The sequence below is a fragment of the Urocampus carinirostris genome, chromosome 6 (genome assembly GCF_059441175.1).
Source record: "Urocampus carinirostris isolate Australia breed hairy pipefish chromosome 6, RoL_Ucar_1.0, whole genome shotgun sequence".
NCBI classification, from domain to species: Eukaryota; Metazoa; Chordata; class Actinopteri; order Syngnathiformes; family Syngnathidae; genus Urocampus; species Urocampus carinirostris.
The window spans coordinates 20241173-20262276 of record NC_142354.1 but is presented as its reverse complement, the minus strand read 5'-3'; the positions used below and the strand labels follow the sequence as shown (position 1 = coordinate 20262276).

General features: G+C 40.6%; 1 protein-coding gene across 1 annotated transcript; it reads left to right on the top strand.

The window, feature by feature from the left end:
* The first annotated feature begins 985 nt into the window (after positions 1-985).
* On the top strand, positions 986-20332 carry LOC148364098 (sodium- and chloride-dependent GABA transporter 2-like). Its single transcript, XM_088337334.1, has 14 exons — positions 986-1163; positions 4847-4981; positions 5188-5328; positions 7836-7920; positions 8014-8146; positions 8232-8366; positions 10296-10399; positions 11863-11987; positions 12056-12168; positions 17348-17482; positions 17556-17658; positions 17752-17852; positions 19964-20134; positions 20219-20332. Exons 1-14 carry the CDS (start codon positions 986-988, stop codon positions 20330-20332), a joined length of 1773 nt encoding a protein of 590 aa, XP_088193460.1.
* The last annotated feature ends 772 nt before the right edge of the window (positions 20333-21104 follow it).

Genomic DNA, 21104 nt, shown 5'->3' with positions numbered 1-21104 from the left:
GCTCTCCAGTTCAGTGCTGAACATGGTAAGGATCTGAGCATTTGGACTGACTGTAGTGACCAAACCTGAGATTAGCAAAAAGAATCAAAAAGCTAGACTGAGCTTTGCTAAAAAGTATATAATATAGACAGAGGAGAACGGGTCCAGAGTTCACTCCAGTGATGAAAGGAAATTTATTTTTGGGGGTGTCATGGGAAGCATTATGTTCAGCGACACATTGGAGGAAGACTAAACCCAAAGTACGTAAAAATGTCAGTGAAAGGTAGAGGAGGAAGTATCATGATTTGTTGCATGTTTTCTGCAGGAGGAGTTGTACAGCTACATGGCTGAGTCAATTCAAATGTGTATTAGAACCTTCTTCAACAGCGTAGGTTCCTTACTTGAGTTATCGCCCAATCAGCCTACAGTCTTCATGCAGGGCAATGCTTCATGTCACACAGCTAAACGGGTGAAGAATTTCCTTGAAGGTGAAAAAATTGAATGAATGGCATGGCCTGCCAAGAGTCCCGATCTCAACCCAAGAGAGAACCTCTGGAAAATCTTTTGGTAACAAATTTATGGTCAAGAAACCTACTACAATCACTGAACTGTGGAGGAGACTGGAAGAAGAATGGACCAAAATGACACCCAATTAGTGCGAGTGACTCGTGCTATCCTGTGGCTGCATCTGTGCTGAAGTCATTCACAGCAGACGCCTTTACCCTTCTTATTGATTGCTGACTGTTGTAACCTTCAGAAATGTTTACCTATGTTAAAGTCATTGCTGTTCTCTCATTTTGATCAGTGTGAAATGCTTCAAGTCATTATGTGTAGAAAAAAGTGTTGTAGTAGCATGATATAGACTAAATAACATGGCATTTAACCGTGGAACGGAGAATATGGTATTATTTCAAAATTAATTCATTTTCTACAAGTTGTTCTCTAATTGTTTTACCGAGTGTATGTGTCTTGTAATCCTAATTATTTTTCAGATTGCTGCAGTACCATGGAAGAGTCAAATGACACAGAGGTGAAAGTAAAGGTGTGCGAGGAAAGCACCTTACCCACATCTGCCAGAGGAGAGTGGCCCAACAGGAGGGAGTTTGTCTTTGCAGTTGCTGGAGTAATCATTGGACTTGGAAACGTGTGGCGGTTCCCTTACCTCTGCTACAAGAATGGAGGGGGTGAGCTGGAAAGACAAGATCCTTTTTTGTAGAAAGCACTTGATTTTTAGGGGTCAGAATGATTGGTTTTAATTGAAGCGTGAAAAATGTTATATTTGGCTAATATAGAGAGGCGTTGTAGCAAGTGATGGTAATGTATGGAGTGGGTGGAAAGTTGTTGGAAGCATTGAAGAGTTTTTATGTGAACCGCAGAGCATGTGTAAGAGTAGGGAGTGAGACAAGTGAGTGGTTCCCTGTGTTGACTGGTGTGAGACAGGGGTGTGTGATGTCACCATGGCTGTTTAATCTGTATATGGATGGTGTGGTGAGAGAGGTGAATGCAAGAGTATTTGGCAGAGGTGTAGAGATGATGGATAACAGTAGAATGGTGTGGCAGATAAGTCAGTTGTTGTTTGCAGATGACACAGCGCTTGTGGCTGATTCTGAAGAAACATTGAGAAGGTTGGTCATGAAGTTTGGAAGAGTGTGTGATGGGCGCAAGTTATGTGTGAATGTTGGGAAGAGTAAGGTGATGAAGTGTTCAAGTGATGGAGTGGGCATGGCGTTAGAAATAAGGTTGCATAGCAAGGTGCTGGAAGAAGTTGAAAGCTTTAGGTACTTGGGTTGTGATGTGGCTGCAGTTGGTGGAATGTAGTGCGAGGTATTGCACAGAGTGAATCAAGGAAGCAGAGTTTTGGGTGCTCTGAGGAGAGTGATGAGCAACAAGAGTATGAGTATGGATGTTAAGAGGGGACTGTATGAGAGTCTGATTGTGCCGACTGTGTTCTATGGTGCAGAGACTTGGAGCCTGAATGCAGATTTGAGAAGAAAATTAAATGTTTTTGAGATGAAGTGTTTGAGAAGTATGTTAGGAGTGACAGATTGGATAGATTGAGAAACGAAATTGTGAGAGACAGAACTGGAGAAGTAGTGGAACTGAGCAAGCGTGTGGATAAGAGAGTACTGGGTTGGTTTGGAGACATGGAGAGGATGGATGAGGAGCCAATGTTGAAGAGGATCTACAGAGCAGAAGTAAATGGAAAGAGACCAAGAGGAAGGCCGCGATTGACGTGGATGGATATGAATGTTATGTGTTATGAGTGCTCTTCAGGAAAGAGGTCTAAATATAATGGAAGCTAGAGCTCTTGTTGGTGATAGGAACGAGTGGGGAAATGTTGTGAAAAGATAGTGGGATGTTTGGATGCGTTCTAAGGGATGGACAGGGCACCCGTATGATGCGGCAGGGGTAAACCAGTGAAAGCTGTCGGGCCCTGCTGTTGAACAGAAGAGTGTGTTGTGTCACCCTGACCCGAGTGACATGGTCGCTTTCTTGTGTCCCGTTTTATCTGGAGGGACGAAAGCATGACCAACTTGGGTGCCGAGGTGCTTGACTTGTTTGGGTGTTTGGGTATTTGGGTTGGCCATGGTCCAAAATTTTTTGTGTGTCTTTTTTGCTACTTTTCCCCCTTTTATTTTCTTTATTTTTGTATGTGTTGTCTTGCTGCCGGTCACCCCTCTCGAGGGATATAACCAGGGTAGATGATAGATAGATAGATAGATAGATAGATAGATAGATAGATAGATAGATAGATAGATAGATAGATAGATAGATAGATAGATAGTGAAAAATGTATAATCACTTTGAATACATTTTAAAGAATATTCTTTAATATAAGAATATATAAATGAGTAAAATATTGCAGTATATTTCAAGCTTTTTGAGCCAAGGCACATTTTTCATTAAAAAATCCCGGTCCTTTCCGTAGTTTGTAATCGTCCTTGTGCTTTGTAGCACTCCTTTTCGGTTGCACAACTGAGGACAGCAACGTCTAGCGTGAATCATTTTGACGCACACTGTCCACCAACAATGTTCAAAAAGTAATTCCTTGAATCAGTTACTTTTTTTTTCTCAATTATGGTGTTGCCAAATTGACTGTTTTGTGAATCAGGAGGTGAGTTAAGTTAAATAAGGTACATAATTGTTCAATAACTTTGGTGTGTTTTGGCATTTTATGTTATTTTAACCCCGTTTTTCAAGTTCTACTATATTTTCATCTTGTTTCTCTGGAAAAAAACCAAATACTTTAAATGAGCAAAAATGATCTTCTGGCCCACCACATCATTTTATGTGGCCCGCAAGACACATCGAAGAGAAGCACAAGAAAAGCACAATAGGAAAAATGGATTGCATCAAACAACTACTCGTAGTTTTAAATGTGTCCACTGGATGTCACCAAAGCAAGGCGCCACTTGCAAAGCACCCACAGTAGCTCACGACCATTAATCACCCGGAGAACATTGGGGAAACTTATCCAGATTTTATTTTAATTCAAATAAAAGTCACGGACGCGCAGTTAAAGGCAATAGGAAAACTACAAAATTAAAAAAATGCAAGACACTTGACCTCTTTTCTATTATAATAGAAATGTAAATCCTAACAGGCAAAGAACCCATGTTGATGTAAACATTTTCATTAAAAAATCAAAACAAAAAGCATAAGTTTCCAGGAGAAATATAATGCAGTGGGAATAGATTTAATTATTGTTTTGCTTTTTTAAAAAAAATTGGAATACACACTACAATGTATTAAAACTAAATGAAGGAGAAATAATAAGGAAAACCCCCCCTCAATATTTGTTTTTTAAAATCAAATCTTACATCCCCGAATCATTATTTTGTCACGACCAGAACGGAATCAGGGCCCAAATGTGTAGCGTTAACCACAAGTTTATTGATAGAATGAGGAAGGGCAGCGCCAGCGATACGGTGCTCACTGGATCAGACAATCGGATTGTGATCCAAATACGGAAGTGGATCTTCCGGAGAGGGAGATGGTGGTGTCAAGGACGGAAAAAAACAGGTCTTTAGCCGGGACCGGAGAGCAAAAACGTGGTAGGGATCAAAAACAGGTCGTAAGCTGAGACGGGGGAGCAAATGTGGTCAGGGTCAAAAACATTTCGAAGCTGGAGACAAACGGGGCGATCAGGAACGGACGGGTGGAAAACCCGGTGACAAAAGCGGAGTCAAAATGCTTGCCTTGTAGAAACAGGTTTGCTGACGGACTGACAACAGGCGAGTGAAAGGACTGGGCTTAAAAAAGACAGGGAACCAATCAGATAGCCCGCAGCGGTTGGCGCCAAACGAGCGGGCACAGGTGATCCAAATCAGTCATTATGACAAATTTAATTGTGAGCCTCTGAAAAGACTCCTAGCCCTAGGCACACTTTTTTATGTCATTAATTTGCTAACTCGGCCCCTGGAAGAATGGTTTTTATACCATGTGGCCCCTAAGCTAAAAATGAGTTTGACACCCCTGTTTAGTGGAATAAAACATTATTTTAGTACACTAACTTTTTTAGTTTTCTCAGTAAAATATACAAAGAATAAGTGCAATTGTGTGCAAATGCTTTACTTTATTCCATTTGTTTCATTCTTTGTTTCCAGGTCAATCATAAGAAAACCAAATTAATGACTTAATATATTTCCATGCACTACCTCTTTATCAGATAATTAGTACTGTGTATATAGATGTGTGTTACAGTTACTTGGCTGATCACAATAAGAAAGCTATGGATTGTTTTTTTGAAATAATCATAATAAAATTGGGCATTTTCCCGGCACACACAAGTGTGCCCCAGGACTGAACTGAGGATTGAAAAACCCAGAAATAATAAGATATGCCCCGTTTTCCATGTTCCTACCAGGGGTTTTCTTGATCCCGTATGTAATCTTCCTCTTTACATGTGGCATCCCTCTGTTTCTAATGGAGGTTTCACTTGGCCAATACACTAAAAAGGGGGTCATCACCTGCTGGAAACAAATATGTCCTCTGTTTACAGGTAAGAATACACCCAAAAGCTGTAATAAAATGGCATTCATATTGGCATCAACAAAATACAGTTAATACTGTACATTTATTTGTGGTGGCAAATGTTTTGGCTTTGACGACATGGCCGTGTGAGGAGACACTTGAAAAGAAAATTGTATTTAATTCTAGAGTATGGTGCTGTGATTCACTTGTCAATATTTTTTTTATATTTCTTAGGGATTGGTTACGGGAGTATGGTTTTAGTTTCATACTTGAGCATCTACTACATCGTCATATTGGCCTGGGCATTCCTTTACCTCTTTTCATCCTTCAGTGCTCAGCTTCCCTGGGCAAGCTGTAGAAACAGCTGGAACACAGGTATTCTTATAAATATATATATTAGTCTTAATAAATGCAAGTTTCCTGAGTTGTGTGTTATAACGCACTACAGACGGTTCTGGCAGAGGGTCTTTTTCTGTTTTCAATACATCATGCCATAGAGCAGGGATGTCAAACTCAATTGCACAAGGGGCCAAAATTCAAAACACACTTAAGTTCGCGGGACAACCAGGATAAACATTTATTGAAGACACTTAAACTTAATGTTTTTGGAACACAAATATGAATAAAAACAAACAAGAATATTAAATTTAAACCTTAAATCATCTCATCTCATCTCATCAGCTGCACCGCTTATCCTCAGTAGGGTCGCGGGGGTGCTGGAGCCCATCCCAGCAATCATCGGGCAGTGGGCAGGGGACACCCTGAACTGGTTGCCAGCCAATCGCAGGGCACACGGGGACAGACAACTCACTCGCTCTGTCACACCTAGGGACAATTTGGACCGGCGAATTCACCTGAAATGCATGTCTTTGGAATGTGGGAGGAAATCTGAGTGCCCGGAGGAAACCCACGCAAGCACGGGGAGAACATACAAACTCCGCACAGTAAGGTCGGGAGCTGGATTTGAACCCACGCAGGAGGTTCCCACGACCTCAGAATGTGCCGCACACGCGCTAACCACTGCGGTGCCGTGCTGCCCAACCTTAAATCACTTATACAGTATTTATTATTTTGCTCTAGATCAAAATACCTTGTTAAATAATACAACTTAGAACTTAACTTAAACAACTTAACATTAAAATAACATTCAAATCCCTTTGCTTCTTTGTCAATGTTTATGTGAAAAAAAACCTTAAATATCCCAAAAGATTTTGCTCTGCTTAATATATCTCCTATCAAAAGTAGAAATATGAAAATGCTACAAAACCTGGAAATATACATAAAACATGTATTTTTCAGAAACAACAATTTTAATCATTCCGTTTTCTTTGCTCTTACGATTCTGATTTGATCATTTGCTCTGATCGCAGCCGGACACTATGTAGTTCTTTGCAGTATTGTGTTTTCAGCGCGGCGAAAAGGGTATAGTATATATATATATATATATATATATATATATATAACAGGGGTCGGGAACCTTTTTGACTCAAAGAGCCATAAAAGCAAAATATATTAATTTTATTTTGGGAAAGAGCTACACCATATATTATGAGACAAATTTACTAAGTTGCTAAACCCCAGACAAAAGCTTAGTCTTCACCACATTTATTTTGGATGATTTGATAAAAATTATGAAAAGAGAATAATGCCGGAGCCCGTGTCCTAAAATCAACAAACATACCACTTTAAACTTGTCTCTTTCTTGCAATTACTCAAGATCGGTTAAACTCATATTGACCCTTTTTTTCATACATATTGGTTTCAAAACCAGATGCAAGCATTTATTTTGTAAAAACGTCACAACATTCTGTGAACAGGGAGCCTTATGTGCTTACTTTTGGCGCAGACTGAGTAGGGCGAGAGATGGGAGGGAGTGCTTGCACTTTTTGCATAGCTCCACCCATCCCTCCCACTCACCCAATCAAATAACTTTACGTTATCTTCCGGTGTTTTCGCGTATTTACAATTTGTTCTGTGGATTCATCAAAAAGTAACTGAACACAGATTATATAGTGAGCATTTATATAAAGGATTCTTTAGCGTTGTACAGCCAAAACGAGCTTTAGTTTGTGTGGCACCTTGACTGTAAATCGTAGTGAAAACGTTCCCTATATATTCTGAAAATTACCGGTGTGTGTTTCAGTTTTGTTTGGCTTTGCATGTTTCTGAACAGGATTAATGGATGAAGTTTTGAATGAAATGGAGAACGGGCCATTAATAACAATAATTAAAAATGGGCTTGCGGACCGGATATAATCACACGACGGGCCGGACGTGGCCCGCGGGCCAGGAGTTTAACACATGTGCCACAGAGGAAGTCGTAGGGTCAAAATGGGTCGTAGACGGAGACAGACAGAGGCAAAAACGGGACAGGTGGGAGTCAGGGTAAAAAAGGCTTGCCTAGTATATCTGCATCTAGTATACACTGAGGTTCGCAGACGGACTGACACCAGGGGATTGACAAGACTGGGTTGAACTAGGGACAGGGAGTCAATCAGGACCCGCAGCTGTTGGCGCCAAGTGAGCGGGCACAGGTAATTCTCATCGGTAATCATGTCGATTAGTGGTTTCAATGGGTACGCGTACCCCCTTGGGCTACTTAAGGTTTCAAACAAAACCAACCTAGATCTAAGTATTAAAATACTTTTAAAGTAATTATTAAATTGCACAAGTATTTCAGGAATATATAACGATATAAAACAAGGAAAATATTATTTTTTCCAATGTTCTAGTTTTTTTATTTTGTGTTACCCTTACCTAGGAAGTTTTCGACTGGTTGGTGGTACCAAAAAGTACTTAACAAAACATTACTAAAAAGCGTTTGAGAACCACTGATTTTGATCCTGTCTTATAGGGAATATGACTTTCTGTCCTTTCACCAGAAACCTGTGTGGAGTACAACCAAACCCGTCTTCTTAATTTGACTGTGGCAGAAGACGCAACAGCTCCTGTGAAGGAGTTTTGGGAGTAAGTTCAAATGTTTCATCAAAAATAAATAAATGTGAGAAAAGTGCCTGATATAAATGGAAATACGATATACTTAAAATATACTTACCACAGGAGAAGAGTATTAAACCTATCGGCAGGTGCCCATGAGTTGGGCAATATTCGATGGGAATTGGCTGTCTTTCTTCTTTTTTCTTGGATTGTTTGTTACTTTTGCGTGTGGAAAGGGGTCAAGTCCACCGGGAAGGTAGATGACTAGCTTTTAAGACTTTCAATAATCTCTGAGAGTGACTTAGAAAACATTCAAAACACACATGAATTTAATTTTACAGGTTGTGTATTTCACGGTCACATTTCCTTACGTGATGTTGGTCGTGCTGCTTGTCCGTGGTCTGACACTACCTGGTGCCATGGATGGCATCAAGTTTTACCTCTATCCCGAACCATCTCGTCTCGCTGATCCCGAGGTATGAGCATCCCTAAACACTAAAGTAATAAACACTTTTGAGTAAATACTGAGCGATTAACATAATTCGGAATACAGTGCCTCAAAAATCTTTTGGCATATTGCCACATTTCAGACCTCGCACTTATGGATAAAAAAACGTAGATATTTTCCAAGAATCAACCACATGTGAGAAACAATCAAGCAAAGAAAACAAATTTCCATTCATTCATCTATTACAGGGGTCGGCAACCTATGACACGTGTGCCAGCAGTGGTATGTGAGGGGTTAACCAGTGGTACGCGAGTGCACAGCAAAATATTAATGATTATTTTTTTGAAAATGCGTATTTTTACCTGAAATGTAGACATTTTCAGTTACGCGCTGTGTTAAATGGAGGCTTTACGGTAGCACTCCTCCTCCTCTGCTTCGTGTGTGAGTGTGTGACTGCGCAGCGCCTCGCAGAAGAGAAATCCGTGTTTTAACCCAGCCACAGAAACACGCATGCGCGATAAATGAACGAATCATGACAGCGCATTGAGCGAGAAAATCTCGTTCTTTTCAGCCAGCGTGGTCAGATGACTGGGCATTGTGTAAAAAAATTACCGTGCTGTTTGTGCATTATGCCTTGAGAGCGTTGTACCTCGCACATCAAGTGTTAAACGTCATTACGAGACGAAACATGAACATGAATTCAAGGATGAGTCTGACATGGCAGAGACATTAAAACGTGCTGTGTCCAGGTACGGCAAACAAACACAGACCCTGAAGAACTTTGTCACTGCTAAAAACGCCACCACTGAAGCAAGCTTTCACATTGCTCACTGCATAGAAAAGCACAGAAAAACATTTACCGACGGTGAATATTTTAAAGAAGCATGTGTGTGTGCTTGCGTGCCTTCTGCTTTGCTGCTGTTATTTCAAGTTTTGATATTTTCTGGAACAAGATATCATTGATGAATGGTATGGCAGCTGTCCATATAACTTGTTTTTTGATTGTGGTTTATAGTTGATGAAGAATGGTTAATTCTGGTTATTTCTTGTGGTAAAAAGTTAAAGTCATGAATGGCTACAGGCCTTTCCACATGTTGTTCACGTTCATTTTTTAGTTAATTGGTGAACAAGAATAGTGGAATATAAATTGGTCAGTTATACGATTAAAATGTATATCCATGGTGTAGATTTGGACTGGTGTAAAATTACAGCTCTGTTGGATATAAAAGGAATGTTGTACGAGTCATTAATCTTGGTGTGGCGCACTGATTAACAAGGAAATTTAAGAGCGGCACTCCACACCAAAAAGGTTGCCGACCCCTGATATATTATCTGCACCGCTTATCCTCAGTAAGGTCACGGGGGTGCTGGAGCCCATCCAGGGACACCCTGAACTGGTTGCCTGCCAGTGCATTATGCCTTGAGAGTCGCAGGGCACACAGAGACAGACAACTCACTCGCTTATACACACCTAGGGACAATTTGAACCGACTAATTAACCTGAAATGTATGGGAGGAAACCAGATTGCCCGGAGTGAACCCACCCAAGCACAGGGAGAACATGCAAACTCCACACAGGAAGGTTCAATCTCATGACCTCAAAACTGTGCCGCGGACGCGCTTACCACTAAGCCGCCCTGCTGCCCTGAAAACCAATATATCCAACATTTTATGTTGTACTAAAAAAGAAAAGAAAAGAAAAGAAAAGTCAGCGTTGCAAGTGTTGACCATTGTTGAGCGTGTGTTGATTCACCGATTATATCAAGTCGAGTCACATTTTTTTGTATAGCCCTTAATAACAAAAAGTCTCAAGTGTCTGCACTGGCCACATTTACAACATCTCTTGATTTGTAATCAACACAAGCAAAAACTCAAAAACCTTAACAAGAGGGAAATATGAAATCTTGAGAAGAGGCTGCATATGTGGTAATCCCGTAACCATATCCTTTTCTTGCAGGTCTGGATAGATGCTGGCACACAAATACTTTTTTCCTATGCTATTTGTGAGGGCTGTGTGGTGGCCCTCGCCAGTTATAACAAGTACGACAATGACTGTTACAAGTAAGTTGAAATAAAGCCTGTTGTTTCAGATGTCATACATAACTTACAGGGGTAGACCTTTCCCTATAGTAGACACATCTCGCTGGGGTACAAAATCACTGAGTCAAACGGCTAAAATTTCATTGATAGCGGCAATACTTGCTATCTTCTTGTCGTACTGTAAATCTAAGTTGCAAACCTAATTTCCTAGGGCTGTTCGGATCGTGATTTTTGAGGCTCGACTCATTGTCATTTACTTAGGAAACAATACAAGTTCCGATCTGATACTTTTGGCGCCAGCTGCTGCTGGTTACCTGATTGGTTCCCTGTCCTACTCAAGCTCAGTCCTTTCACTCACCTGTTGCCTGTCCGTCAGCGAACCATTTGCATAAGCATTTTTGACTCTGACTCCCGTCCGTCCCGTTTTGTCACCTGTTTCCCACTCGTCCGTTCCTGATTCCTCCGTTTGTCTCCGTCTACGACCTGTTTTTTGACCCCTACCACGTTTTGATCTCTCGTCCTGGCTAACGACCCGTTTTTTAAACCCGAGCACGTTTTGATCTCCAGTCCCGTCTAACGACCTGTTTTCCGTCTACTACACTACGATCTCCCGCTCCGGAAGATCCACTTCCGCATTCGGAACACGTTCCGATCCCATGAGCGGCTTGCTTCCCACGTCCAGCGAGCACCGGATCGCTGGCGCTGCCTTTCCTCTATATTTCAATAAACTTGTGAGTAATGTTACGCATCTGGGTCCTACTTCTGTTCTGGTCGTGACATATTCGGTGGGGAGCCGACTCCCTTCATTCATTTCCAAGAGCTGGTTCATAGAGACGTTTCGTTCGCGGACGACAAGAGTGGGTACCTGCTGCATTCACCAAGTCGCCTTTTCTTTCGCCGCATTTGTAAATACTCTATTCGTCATGTCTACCCAACTATATTATAGTCGCTGTTTCGAAGGGTGACATGATCCGATAGACATATATAGAGAGCAGAAAACCGCGCAGCTAGAAACGGCAACAGGTGTGCCAAGGGGGGCACGCTGCCGTTGGCGTTCTGCAACCAAAGTAAGACACCGTTTTGACTGTCAGTAATAGTAATGACATTGTAACGGCGTTAAAATGGTGAGCTAGATAACTACGTTACTGAAAAAAAATATGGCGTTTTTATATAACAACGTTATTCTCAAAAATGGTTATACAGTAATCCCTCAGTTATCGCGGTTAATGGGGACCAAAACCACCCGCGAAAAGTGAAAATCTGCGAAGTAGCGACGCCCCTTCAAAAATGCATAAAAAAATAAATATATATATATTTTATTTAATTATTATTTTTTAGACCCGCAAAGCTCTGAACCCGGAACGTGGAACCGCGAAGTAGCGAGGTTCCACTGTAGTGCACAAAAGCATCAAAATTCAAAATTAATATGCTCGTTCTTTTCAGATACTGTACAAAGTTGTTTTGAGTCTTTTTGTGTCTTCCAGAGATAGCCTTTATTTAAGCATCCTGAACAGTGGGACCAGTTTTGTGGCAGGTTTTGCAGTCTTCTCCGTTCTTGGATTTATGGCTTATGAGCAGAACACTGACATATCCAAAGTAGCAGAGTCAGGTGAGGCTTGACAAATACAAATACAATCACAGCATGCAAATAAAAAAGATGTCTTTTTCTGTCTTTAGGTCCCGGCCTGGCCTTCATCGCTTACCCTAGAGCCGTAGCCATGATGCCTTTTCCGCAAATCTGGGCTGTTTTCTTTTTTATCATGATCATCCTGCTCGGATTGGATAGTGAGGTTGGATGCTTTCATTGTTAGACTTAATTGTTACATGAAATGATCTGCATTTATATAGCGCTTTTCAAGTCAATGACTTCCCGAAGCACTTTACAATGTGCTCCACATTTCCCAATAGCGGCCTTGCAGCCATGTAAGGCGCTAACCTAATGGTGCTAACATGTGCTAGATAGATAGATAGATAGATAGATAGATAGATAGATAGATACTTTATTCATCCCCGTAGGGAAATTCACACTTCCAGCAGTCTACCCCGTTGTTTATTAACAGATTAACATGATGCCCTAGAGGTGCTTGTAGCGGAGTGGATGACGTCACACCAATCCAAAAGTTTGACATTCCTGCGGCAGATGGAAATCTTTTCTTTGTGAAAATCCAGGGATACACCACCTCGTGTTAGCAAGTCCGCCTCCTCTCCGATCCCCCCCGGCTTTCTTGTCTCTGTATAACGGCGTTGAAGCTGGATAGCTCCGGGTGGCTACACGTTAGCGTACGGAATGCTAAACGTGAGCCACGTTTCCGCAAAACACAGCAACTGCGCTCCCTGTGCGCTTCGATGTTTTCCACCACCACTCGATGATCTTATTTGGTCGTGAGTTCGCATAAACCATGATTACGGATGGTACCGAAGACTTATAACGCCTCTAGCCGCTTCGCTAGCCCTGGCTCTTCTTCCACGATAGGCCCCTTCATCACGCCGGCACGAGAATTCTTCAGGGCAAGGAGTTGAAATTCCTTGAATACACGCATTTTTGTGCACTAAAACCCATGTCCCATAGGATAGAAGTAATCCATAGTGTAGTTGTCAAAACGGGAAGAAAAAACACCGAAGATAGGAGCAGACAATGAAACAATAGGGCAGCTGCTGGAAAAGGCAGCCGCTCGTGGCAGCGCCGCTTTGATCTGGTGCTAATGGTCAAATAAGAAAAGCCTTGGGTAGAAATCGATACAGATAAACAGTTTTTCTCCTTGGCATTTGCCTAAAATCCCAATCCAAGACGTACCGAAACTAAAGAGAATGCTGTCCTTAAACCGTTTGGAGAATATGGACGGTTTTGGTCTCTGTGTAAAGATAACACTGAAGTTTTGTCCAAAACTGAAATAATAACTGCAAGTGCTACTAACATTGAGTAACCTGAGTATAACCCACAGAAATAGGTTTTTAATTCCGGCCTGAATCTTATTTTTTTTGCAATCAAATGGCTGCAAAACAGTGTAGCATAGGCTTCTTAGGGCCCGGTCACACAGAAGTTTGCGTCTGTATCGCGGGTAAAATGTTGGGGTTTTTTTTTTTTTTTTGCCCGTGGTTGCCGGCGATGGAAAATGCTCAAAATTGGCCAACCAGCTGTTCATCGGTGGTATGCCCGCAAAACAGACGCCGGCGACTGTTCCGCTTCCTCATCGCGTCATTTCCGCGTGTGGACCACGGGTATAAAAGCTGCTGAGCCTGTGTTATGCCGAGAAATGCATTCCTGCCGAGATTTTCATCCCCTCGCTACTATATCCACGTTTACCTCGTTTTCTCTCACTTTTATATCACCTTTCGGGAATGTAATGGCGAACAAAAAACCAAAACCACTTTGTCTCGCATTTGTTGGGAATGTAATACAACTTAAACCATTCCGTCTTTGTATTTGTTGTGAATGTAATCGAACGGTAATGCACACCGTATACAAATCACTTTTGAGCAGGTAACATCTTTATTTTGCCTTTTTCTATTCAAATCGCTCGTATTGAAACTGTTATGCACTCTACCATAAGGCTTATTTCAGCATATCAAGCTTTACGGTAGAGTGCATAACAGTTCTCAAAAGTGATATATATATAAGGTGTGCATCACTGTTCGATTACATTCACAACAAATACTTAGACGGAATGGTTTAAGTTGTATTACATTCCCAACAAATGCAACACGATGTGGTTTTGGTTATATGTTCGCCATTACATTCACGAAAAGTGATATAAAAGTGAGGTAAACGTTGTTATAGTTGTTGAAAACGACGATATGCAGTGTAGCTTGGACCTCTTCGTACCCCTTTCGGGGCTCCCCGGCACCACGTGTAGGTGGATCCAAAAGCCGCAGTGGTTATAGTAGCGAGGGGATGCAAACCTTGGCAGGGATGCATTTCTCGACATAACACCGGGCTGTAGAAATCATAACCGCTCAAGACACAGTCCCGTGAAGATCAAGATTTCAAGCTATGGCATCATTTTTATTTTATTATCTTGAAAAGAAATGTCAAGAAATAAAAATGGATTAAGACGAGGTCACTACGGTGACGGGGATCCATGTTCACCCCTTGACGTCTCGAGCACAACTGACGTGTGCTCGGCAAATCGCGCTGTATATACGCGGAGAAAGGCGTTTGACCGTCACACGCGTTACACACGCAAATTCACGTGATAACACCGCGATACGTGCTATGAACGTGCTCCACCCACGATTACCCGCTAAAATTTCGCTTCCTACCCACGTGTAACCACGCCTTGGCCGCGGCCGTAGCACGTCGTTCCGTGTCTGTACCGCGTCATTACCTTGTGTGTACCTCGTGTGCCACCCGCGGTTACACGTGGTCTAAAGTTTTGAGCAGCACAAAACTTTTTCGCGCGGCCAACCGCGTGTGAAATTCCGACCGCGTGTAAAGCACGGCTGTATCTCGTCTGTATGGCGATCTCAAAGCGTCCAACAGCGTCTGCTTCACAGGCAGAAATTTCTGGCCGTGATTCAGCCTCGATACGCCCGTGAAAGGCTGTGTGACCGGGCCCTTAGGTGGAAAACAAGTGAGATAATAGCTTGAAGTCCTACATAGTAGCAATCTGAAAAAACAAACATTTTATTTTGGTAGGTCTAGGCATTTCCAAAAGTTTTTATTTCAGCCCTTTAAACTTAAATTCTGTATTTTACGTTGGCCAATTCTTAGACATTGTGAAAGAGTTTTAAAAGTTTGACTTCTCTTTCTAACCAATGTGTCAATCCACATTTGAATCACTTTTTGCTTAAGAAATTTAAAGCTCAAGTGCTCAAGACACTGTTTTCAATACAGGCTGTTAGAGGTTGTCAAAAAAAGAGCTTGCAATTGGCCAAAAGCAGTGTCAATCACAAGATAAGGGGTTAACAGAAGTATTGAAAATATATTGAAGACTCTATTTAAGGGGAGTGATTAAGCCACATGGATACAACAAAATTTGTCGACCATTGCAGAAATGCTTTTAGGTGGATTTTTTTTATCTGTCAGGATCATCATGTGTTTTGGAGTTAATATTTTACACGGTTGGATTCACTGTACTTTTGTGAATGTAACCACACCATATATGTGGGGAATCGTATCACGAGCTGACTCAGAGGAGCTGTTATAGGTGAGCAATAGAGGCTTTATGTTTTTAAGGTACCTTGTTTCAGACTGATCAAGATGTTTCTGTGATGAGTATATTTCTAAATGGTCAGCATATCTTAAATCCCAAGAGCTTTTCAATGATATGTGGCATGATATATTTCAGTGACTGGTGACATACAGAAGACACAACTTTGTTTACCAACTTTAAGGGGTTAAAGTTTAACTGCATCCTGTGCCAATGTAACGGGACACAGGTGGATGGTCTAGCTCCAGCTGGTGTTACACATTTGTTTTATATATTTTTCTTTTTTCTCTTTTGGTTTTGTTGTTCTTTTACCTAATCTGCAAAATAGATGGTAAATGTCAGTCTCACACGACACCATTTACTTGTTGCCATTAAGAGTGATTTTGATTGAACAAGTCTCATTAAATCACGTGATATCCCTTTTAACATATGAATACAAAATAACATTTTCATCAATTGGTACTTTTGAAGAATCATTTAACAAAAATACCATAACTGTACCTTCCAAAACAACTCACTTTGTGTTATATGGTAACCAAATATACATATTAACATCACAGTACACACTTAATCCAGCCCCGCATAACGTAGCATACCTCACTCTATTGCTTATGCTAACGGACGACTCACTCGTACTATTTCACTTTTTGTAAACTTTACAGACATCACAAACAACCTTTACAAACATATTTTCACATATTATCATCCTCACAGTAAGTATGTTACCAGTATAAACATCTCACCTGCAAAATAGATTGGTAAATGTCAGTCTCACACGACACCATTTACTTGTTGCCATTAAGAGTGATTTATTGAACAAGTCTCATTAAATCACGTGATATCCCTTTTAACATATGAATACAAAATAACATTTTCATCAATTGGTACTTTTGAAGAATCATTTAACAAAAATACCATAACTGTACCTTCCAAAACAACTCACTTTGTGTTATATGGTAACCAAATATACATATTAACATCACAGTACACTCTTAACCCAGTCCCGCATAACGTAGCATACCTCACTCTATTGCTTATGCTAACGGACGACTCACTCGTACTATTTCACTTTTTGTAAACTTTACAGACATCAAGAACAGCCTTTACAAACATATTTTCACACATTATCATCCTCACAGTAAGTGTGTTACCAGTATAAACATCTCACCTGCAAAATAGATTGGTAAATGTCAGTCTCACACGACACCATTTACTTGTTGCCATTAAGAGTGATTTATTGAACAAGTCTCATTAAATCACGCGGGTTCCCGTGAGACTTACCCCAAAACACCCTTCTCTGACCTGTGAGACTATGTCATCTAGTGGTGATATACTGGTACTTTACTTTTTCTGCTTTACAAAACTACACCAAAATCCCAAAATATAACATTTTAACTAGTCAGCAACCCTTGTTGCGCCACACCAAGTTCTCACACACGGTGCCGGCACATGAATGCATGTCGAGCAGCTTCTCCTGACCATCTTTGTGATTCCGACAGTCAAACTTATTTGTAAGATTTCTTAAAGGGATTAAAGTATATTATTATCACATATGAATCAAGTCTCAACTCCTAACTTGTTCCAATCTTTATTAATCCAAAGTTTGTCTCCATCACAGAGACTCAGATCTACTTTGACCCCAAATATTTTTCATTCTCATATCGATAACATCCTTTCTGTAAAGTTCAATACTCATAATATATGGGCATTAAAAAATCTTTACCCAGTTTGGTATTCTTTTATTCATAAAGTTCTATATTCTAAGAATACAACACTTAGCTCAGCTATGCATTAAATAACATGCATGTTTCTCCTTCAGTTTGTACTACTGGAAGGCCTTGCAACCGCTATTTGTGACTTGAAGCCGTCATTGTATGTTGGCCATAGAAGGAAACTGCTTCTACTCTTCATTGCTGTTTTCTGTTTCTTCATCAGCCTCACAATGGTCACTGACGTAAGGCCGGATGAAAGTGACTTTTCTATAGTTTTTTTGCTTGTTCTGAAGGTTTCTTGTTTCATACATGCAGGGAGGATTGTACATCTTTCAGTTGTTCGATTACTACTCCTGCAGCGGGATGACCCTGCTCCTGTTTGCCATTTTTCAGTCAGTGTCTGTTGGATGGATTTATGGTCAGTACGTTGCACATTTTAATGTCTCGTCCACTGACATTAGAATGTGAAAAAAACATCATTTAAATGTTCCTGTTTTTCTTTCTTCATCAGGAGCTGATCGATTCTATGACAACATCAAGGACATGATTGGATACCAGCCTCCAAAACTGTTTAAACTCCTCTTGAAATATGTTACACCATCCGTCTGCATGGTAACTAATGATTGTAGCTCATTTTTCATAGACTGGTCAGTGCATGTTTAAGCTTATAAAGCATAAAAAAACAGAACATCTTAATTCCTATGTCAAGTAAACTGCAGTTTAATATGTTATAAATGTTAGCACATCCTACTATGAAAAGGATTTTAGTATTAAACAGCCCTAGACAATATCAAGGACATGATTGGATACCATCCTATCACGATTCAATGTTAACAGATCTCTTAACCGAATACGTTGTTGGGGCACCACTAACGACGCAATTTTGGACAGATTTCTCCACTGTTGATGGTTCCTGGCCTGTTTTTAGGATTGTGGCAAAGTTGGCACTAGTCCATTCCTTGATGTTGTTGGCACAGTTCTTTTTCGGTCTTTCTCTCCTCCTGTCCCCTGGAGAATAATGTTTACATTTGTTGCCCAGTCCTGATAATCTTGTGACGTGACCATGCCACTGCATTTTTTTATTTGCGTAGGAGTTCTTCGTAGGGACCTATGCTCGCTTTTATGGTGTAGCGCACTGTTTTGTTTGTCACATAAGCTATGTATCAGATACCTATAAGTTTCCTGTAGCATCGCTGCTCCATGGCCTGGAATTTTCATCCCATAAGGCTGTTTTAAACTCCTTTTGAACTATGAGGCTCCTTTTTCCTAGACTGTCCTGTGCGTGGTTGTTAAGTCAAGTCACATTTATTTGTATAGCCCTTCATATCAAAATGTCTCAAAGGACTACACAAGTTACATCCCCTGATCTTAGAGCAACCTGTGGGCAAGGAAAAATTAAAAAACCTCTGCACGGGGAGGGTGAGAAACCTTGAGTAGGGTCCTCATAAGTAGTAATCCTTCTTTCAGGAGGGCCAGAGTCCAATAGATTTAACATTGGGTAACGATACACAAAACATAGTGAACATCATTAAAAAAATGGGCCCTCAACTGAGTTACACCCGTGTAAAGCCAATGTAAGGCTGGTGGCATAAGTGGCTCAGTCCAGTATATCGCGTGCACAGATTCCACTACAGTTTACAGTCAAGGTGTAACACAACAGACCCCATATTGGCTGTACGTCGCTAAGGAATCCTTTATACGGAATCTCATTAAAAATGTATGTATGTATGGGCGGCTCTCTGCACACATAGTCTCTAATACGTGCCCTCAGCACTGAAGGCAAATACGGTGCAGCCGGAAACTTTGTTTGCAGTGTTTTGTGACTATTATACAAAAGAATTGCTTGCAAAAAAAAAAAAAACACAAATAAGGTCAAAATGAGCCTTAACGATCTTAAGTAACCGCAGGAGGCAGACATGTTTAAAGTAATATATTTGTTTATATGGCACACAGGGTCTGACATTATTATTATTTCGCAAATTGTATCTAATCATCTAACGTTACACAGTGAAATATTTTTGCCTGCAGAGCGGGTTTTGTGGTAATTTTTCTTGAAATTTATGGCGTGGCTCAATCGAAAGAAAAAAAATCTAAATATTTAGCTATTATGGCACCTTGGGTCATGTTTCACAGGAGCAGATCAATCCTATGACAATATCAAAGACATGATTGGATTGCAGCCCAACCAGTTCTTTAAACTTCTCATGAAATATGCTACTTCAGTCATATGGATGTTTTTCTTTAACTCTTACCAGCATTAAATGAGTTAAGGTTTATGACGTAAAAACATAAAATTATTCATGATTTAACACAGGGATCTCCAATGTGTTGCTTGCTAAGAACACATGAGTACCCCACAAGCTGGTTCCAAAAATAGCTCATCACTGGAGGGTCATTGCGATTTTATGGTAAATTTGATTTCTCACTGGCATTATTTTTTAGTGGTTGCCTTAACTTATAATAGTCACGACCTGAAAACAACATAGTAACGACATAGTGATAACCCAAATTGTTATTTTGAGAAATATATATCAAAATGGTAGCCCTTTGCACCAATTAGTAACAGAAAGTAGCTCTCAGCTTCAAAAAGGTGGGTGACCTTCTCCTGGTTTAATATACATTTATTTTCAGTAAATATGTTTCAATAAAAATACAGTTCAACAATGGAAAGAGAAAACCATAGGTTGAACGTTTTGAAATTAATTCATGTCTATCTTTTGAAGGGAACTCTTCTCTTCTCTTTCGTCAAATACAAACCACTCAAGTTCAACAACACCAAAGAGTATCCTTGGTGGGGTTATGCTTTGGGCTGGTGGTTCATCCTGTCTTCTACCCTCATGGTTCCTTTCTGGATGTTGTACAAACTGATTACAACTCCAGGTTCACTTTGTCAGGTAAAGTATTGATCAGATCTCTATTCATTGAATAAATTCAGCGTATTGAACATAAGTGAACATTCAATATTTGTTTCGTTTTAGCGGTTGACCATCCTTTGCACTCCGTCTGAGGATCTTACTTCGCCCAAATTAGACCGCGAAGAGCATGAAGTCCGAACTTTGATGCAGCCTGGAAACATTGGACCCATACAGTGAACACTGTGAGGAGCATCATTTTTCAAGTTCTGTAAACCATTTAAAACAGACTTCAAAAACAACAAAACAAAGGGTTAACCCTTTGAATTTAATATTTTAAATAAATCTTTTTCAACACACACCTTAACCAAATCTCATTTATATATCTGCTGTTAGCTTCACTCGGCAACACAATAATTCATCGCTAATTCAATCTACTACATGTCCCCCGTGGAGATAAGCGGTATAACAGAAGAGTAAGGACACAAACATTTTTTATTTTTTATTGAGAAAGCAACTTTTCAAAAAGATCAACTGGGCTCTTGGGAAGAAGAAGAAGAACAATAACATTAACATCTAATATTAAATTGAATCCAGGATTTTTAAAGCATAACTGTTTTGGAGGAGCATAGACCCCTGTTGGCAAAGCAGGAACTAGAGATAGGTTGGTGTGGGGAGAATTGCCTTGAATTGCCTATATGGTTAATAATCTAATTCAGTGGTTACGGTATTGGTCAGTAGGTGGTGCTCACGATTTTCCACCCGGTAGAGAGAACCTCTGTAGCAATTGGAAGTGGTCATGATGACTGATTACATTCACCTCTGCCCGCTCGTTTGGCGCCAGCCGCTGCTGGCCTCCTGATTGGTTCCCCGTCCGACTTAAGCTCCGTCCTTTCACTCGCCTGTTGTCAGTCCGTCAGCGAACCTCTGTTTCCATAAGGCGAGCATTTTTTACCCTGACTCCCGTCGTTTGCGTTTTTCACCCGTGTTCCACCTATGTGGGTTGAGGAAG

Bases quoted from the DNA above. Each gene is read 5' to 3' on its own strand.
- LOC148364098 (XM_088337334.1), top strand. From the start codon at position 986: ATGGAAGAGTCAAATGACACAGAGGTGAAAGTAAAGGTGTGCGAGGAA. The intron at 10,400-11,862 runs GTAAGTTGAAAT...TGTGTCTTCCAG, and splicing joins TACGACAATGACTGTTACAA to AGATAGCCTTTATTTAAGCA. The intron at 11,988-12,055 runs GTGAGGCTTGAC...TTCTGTCTTTAG, and splicing joins ATCCAAAGTAGCAGAGTCAG to GTCCCGGCCTGGCCTTCATC.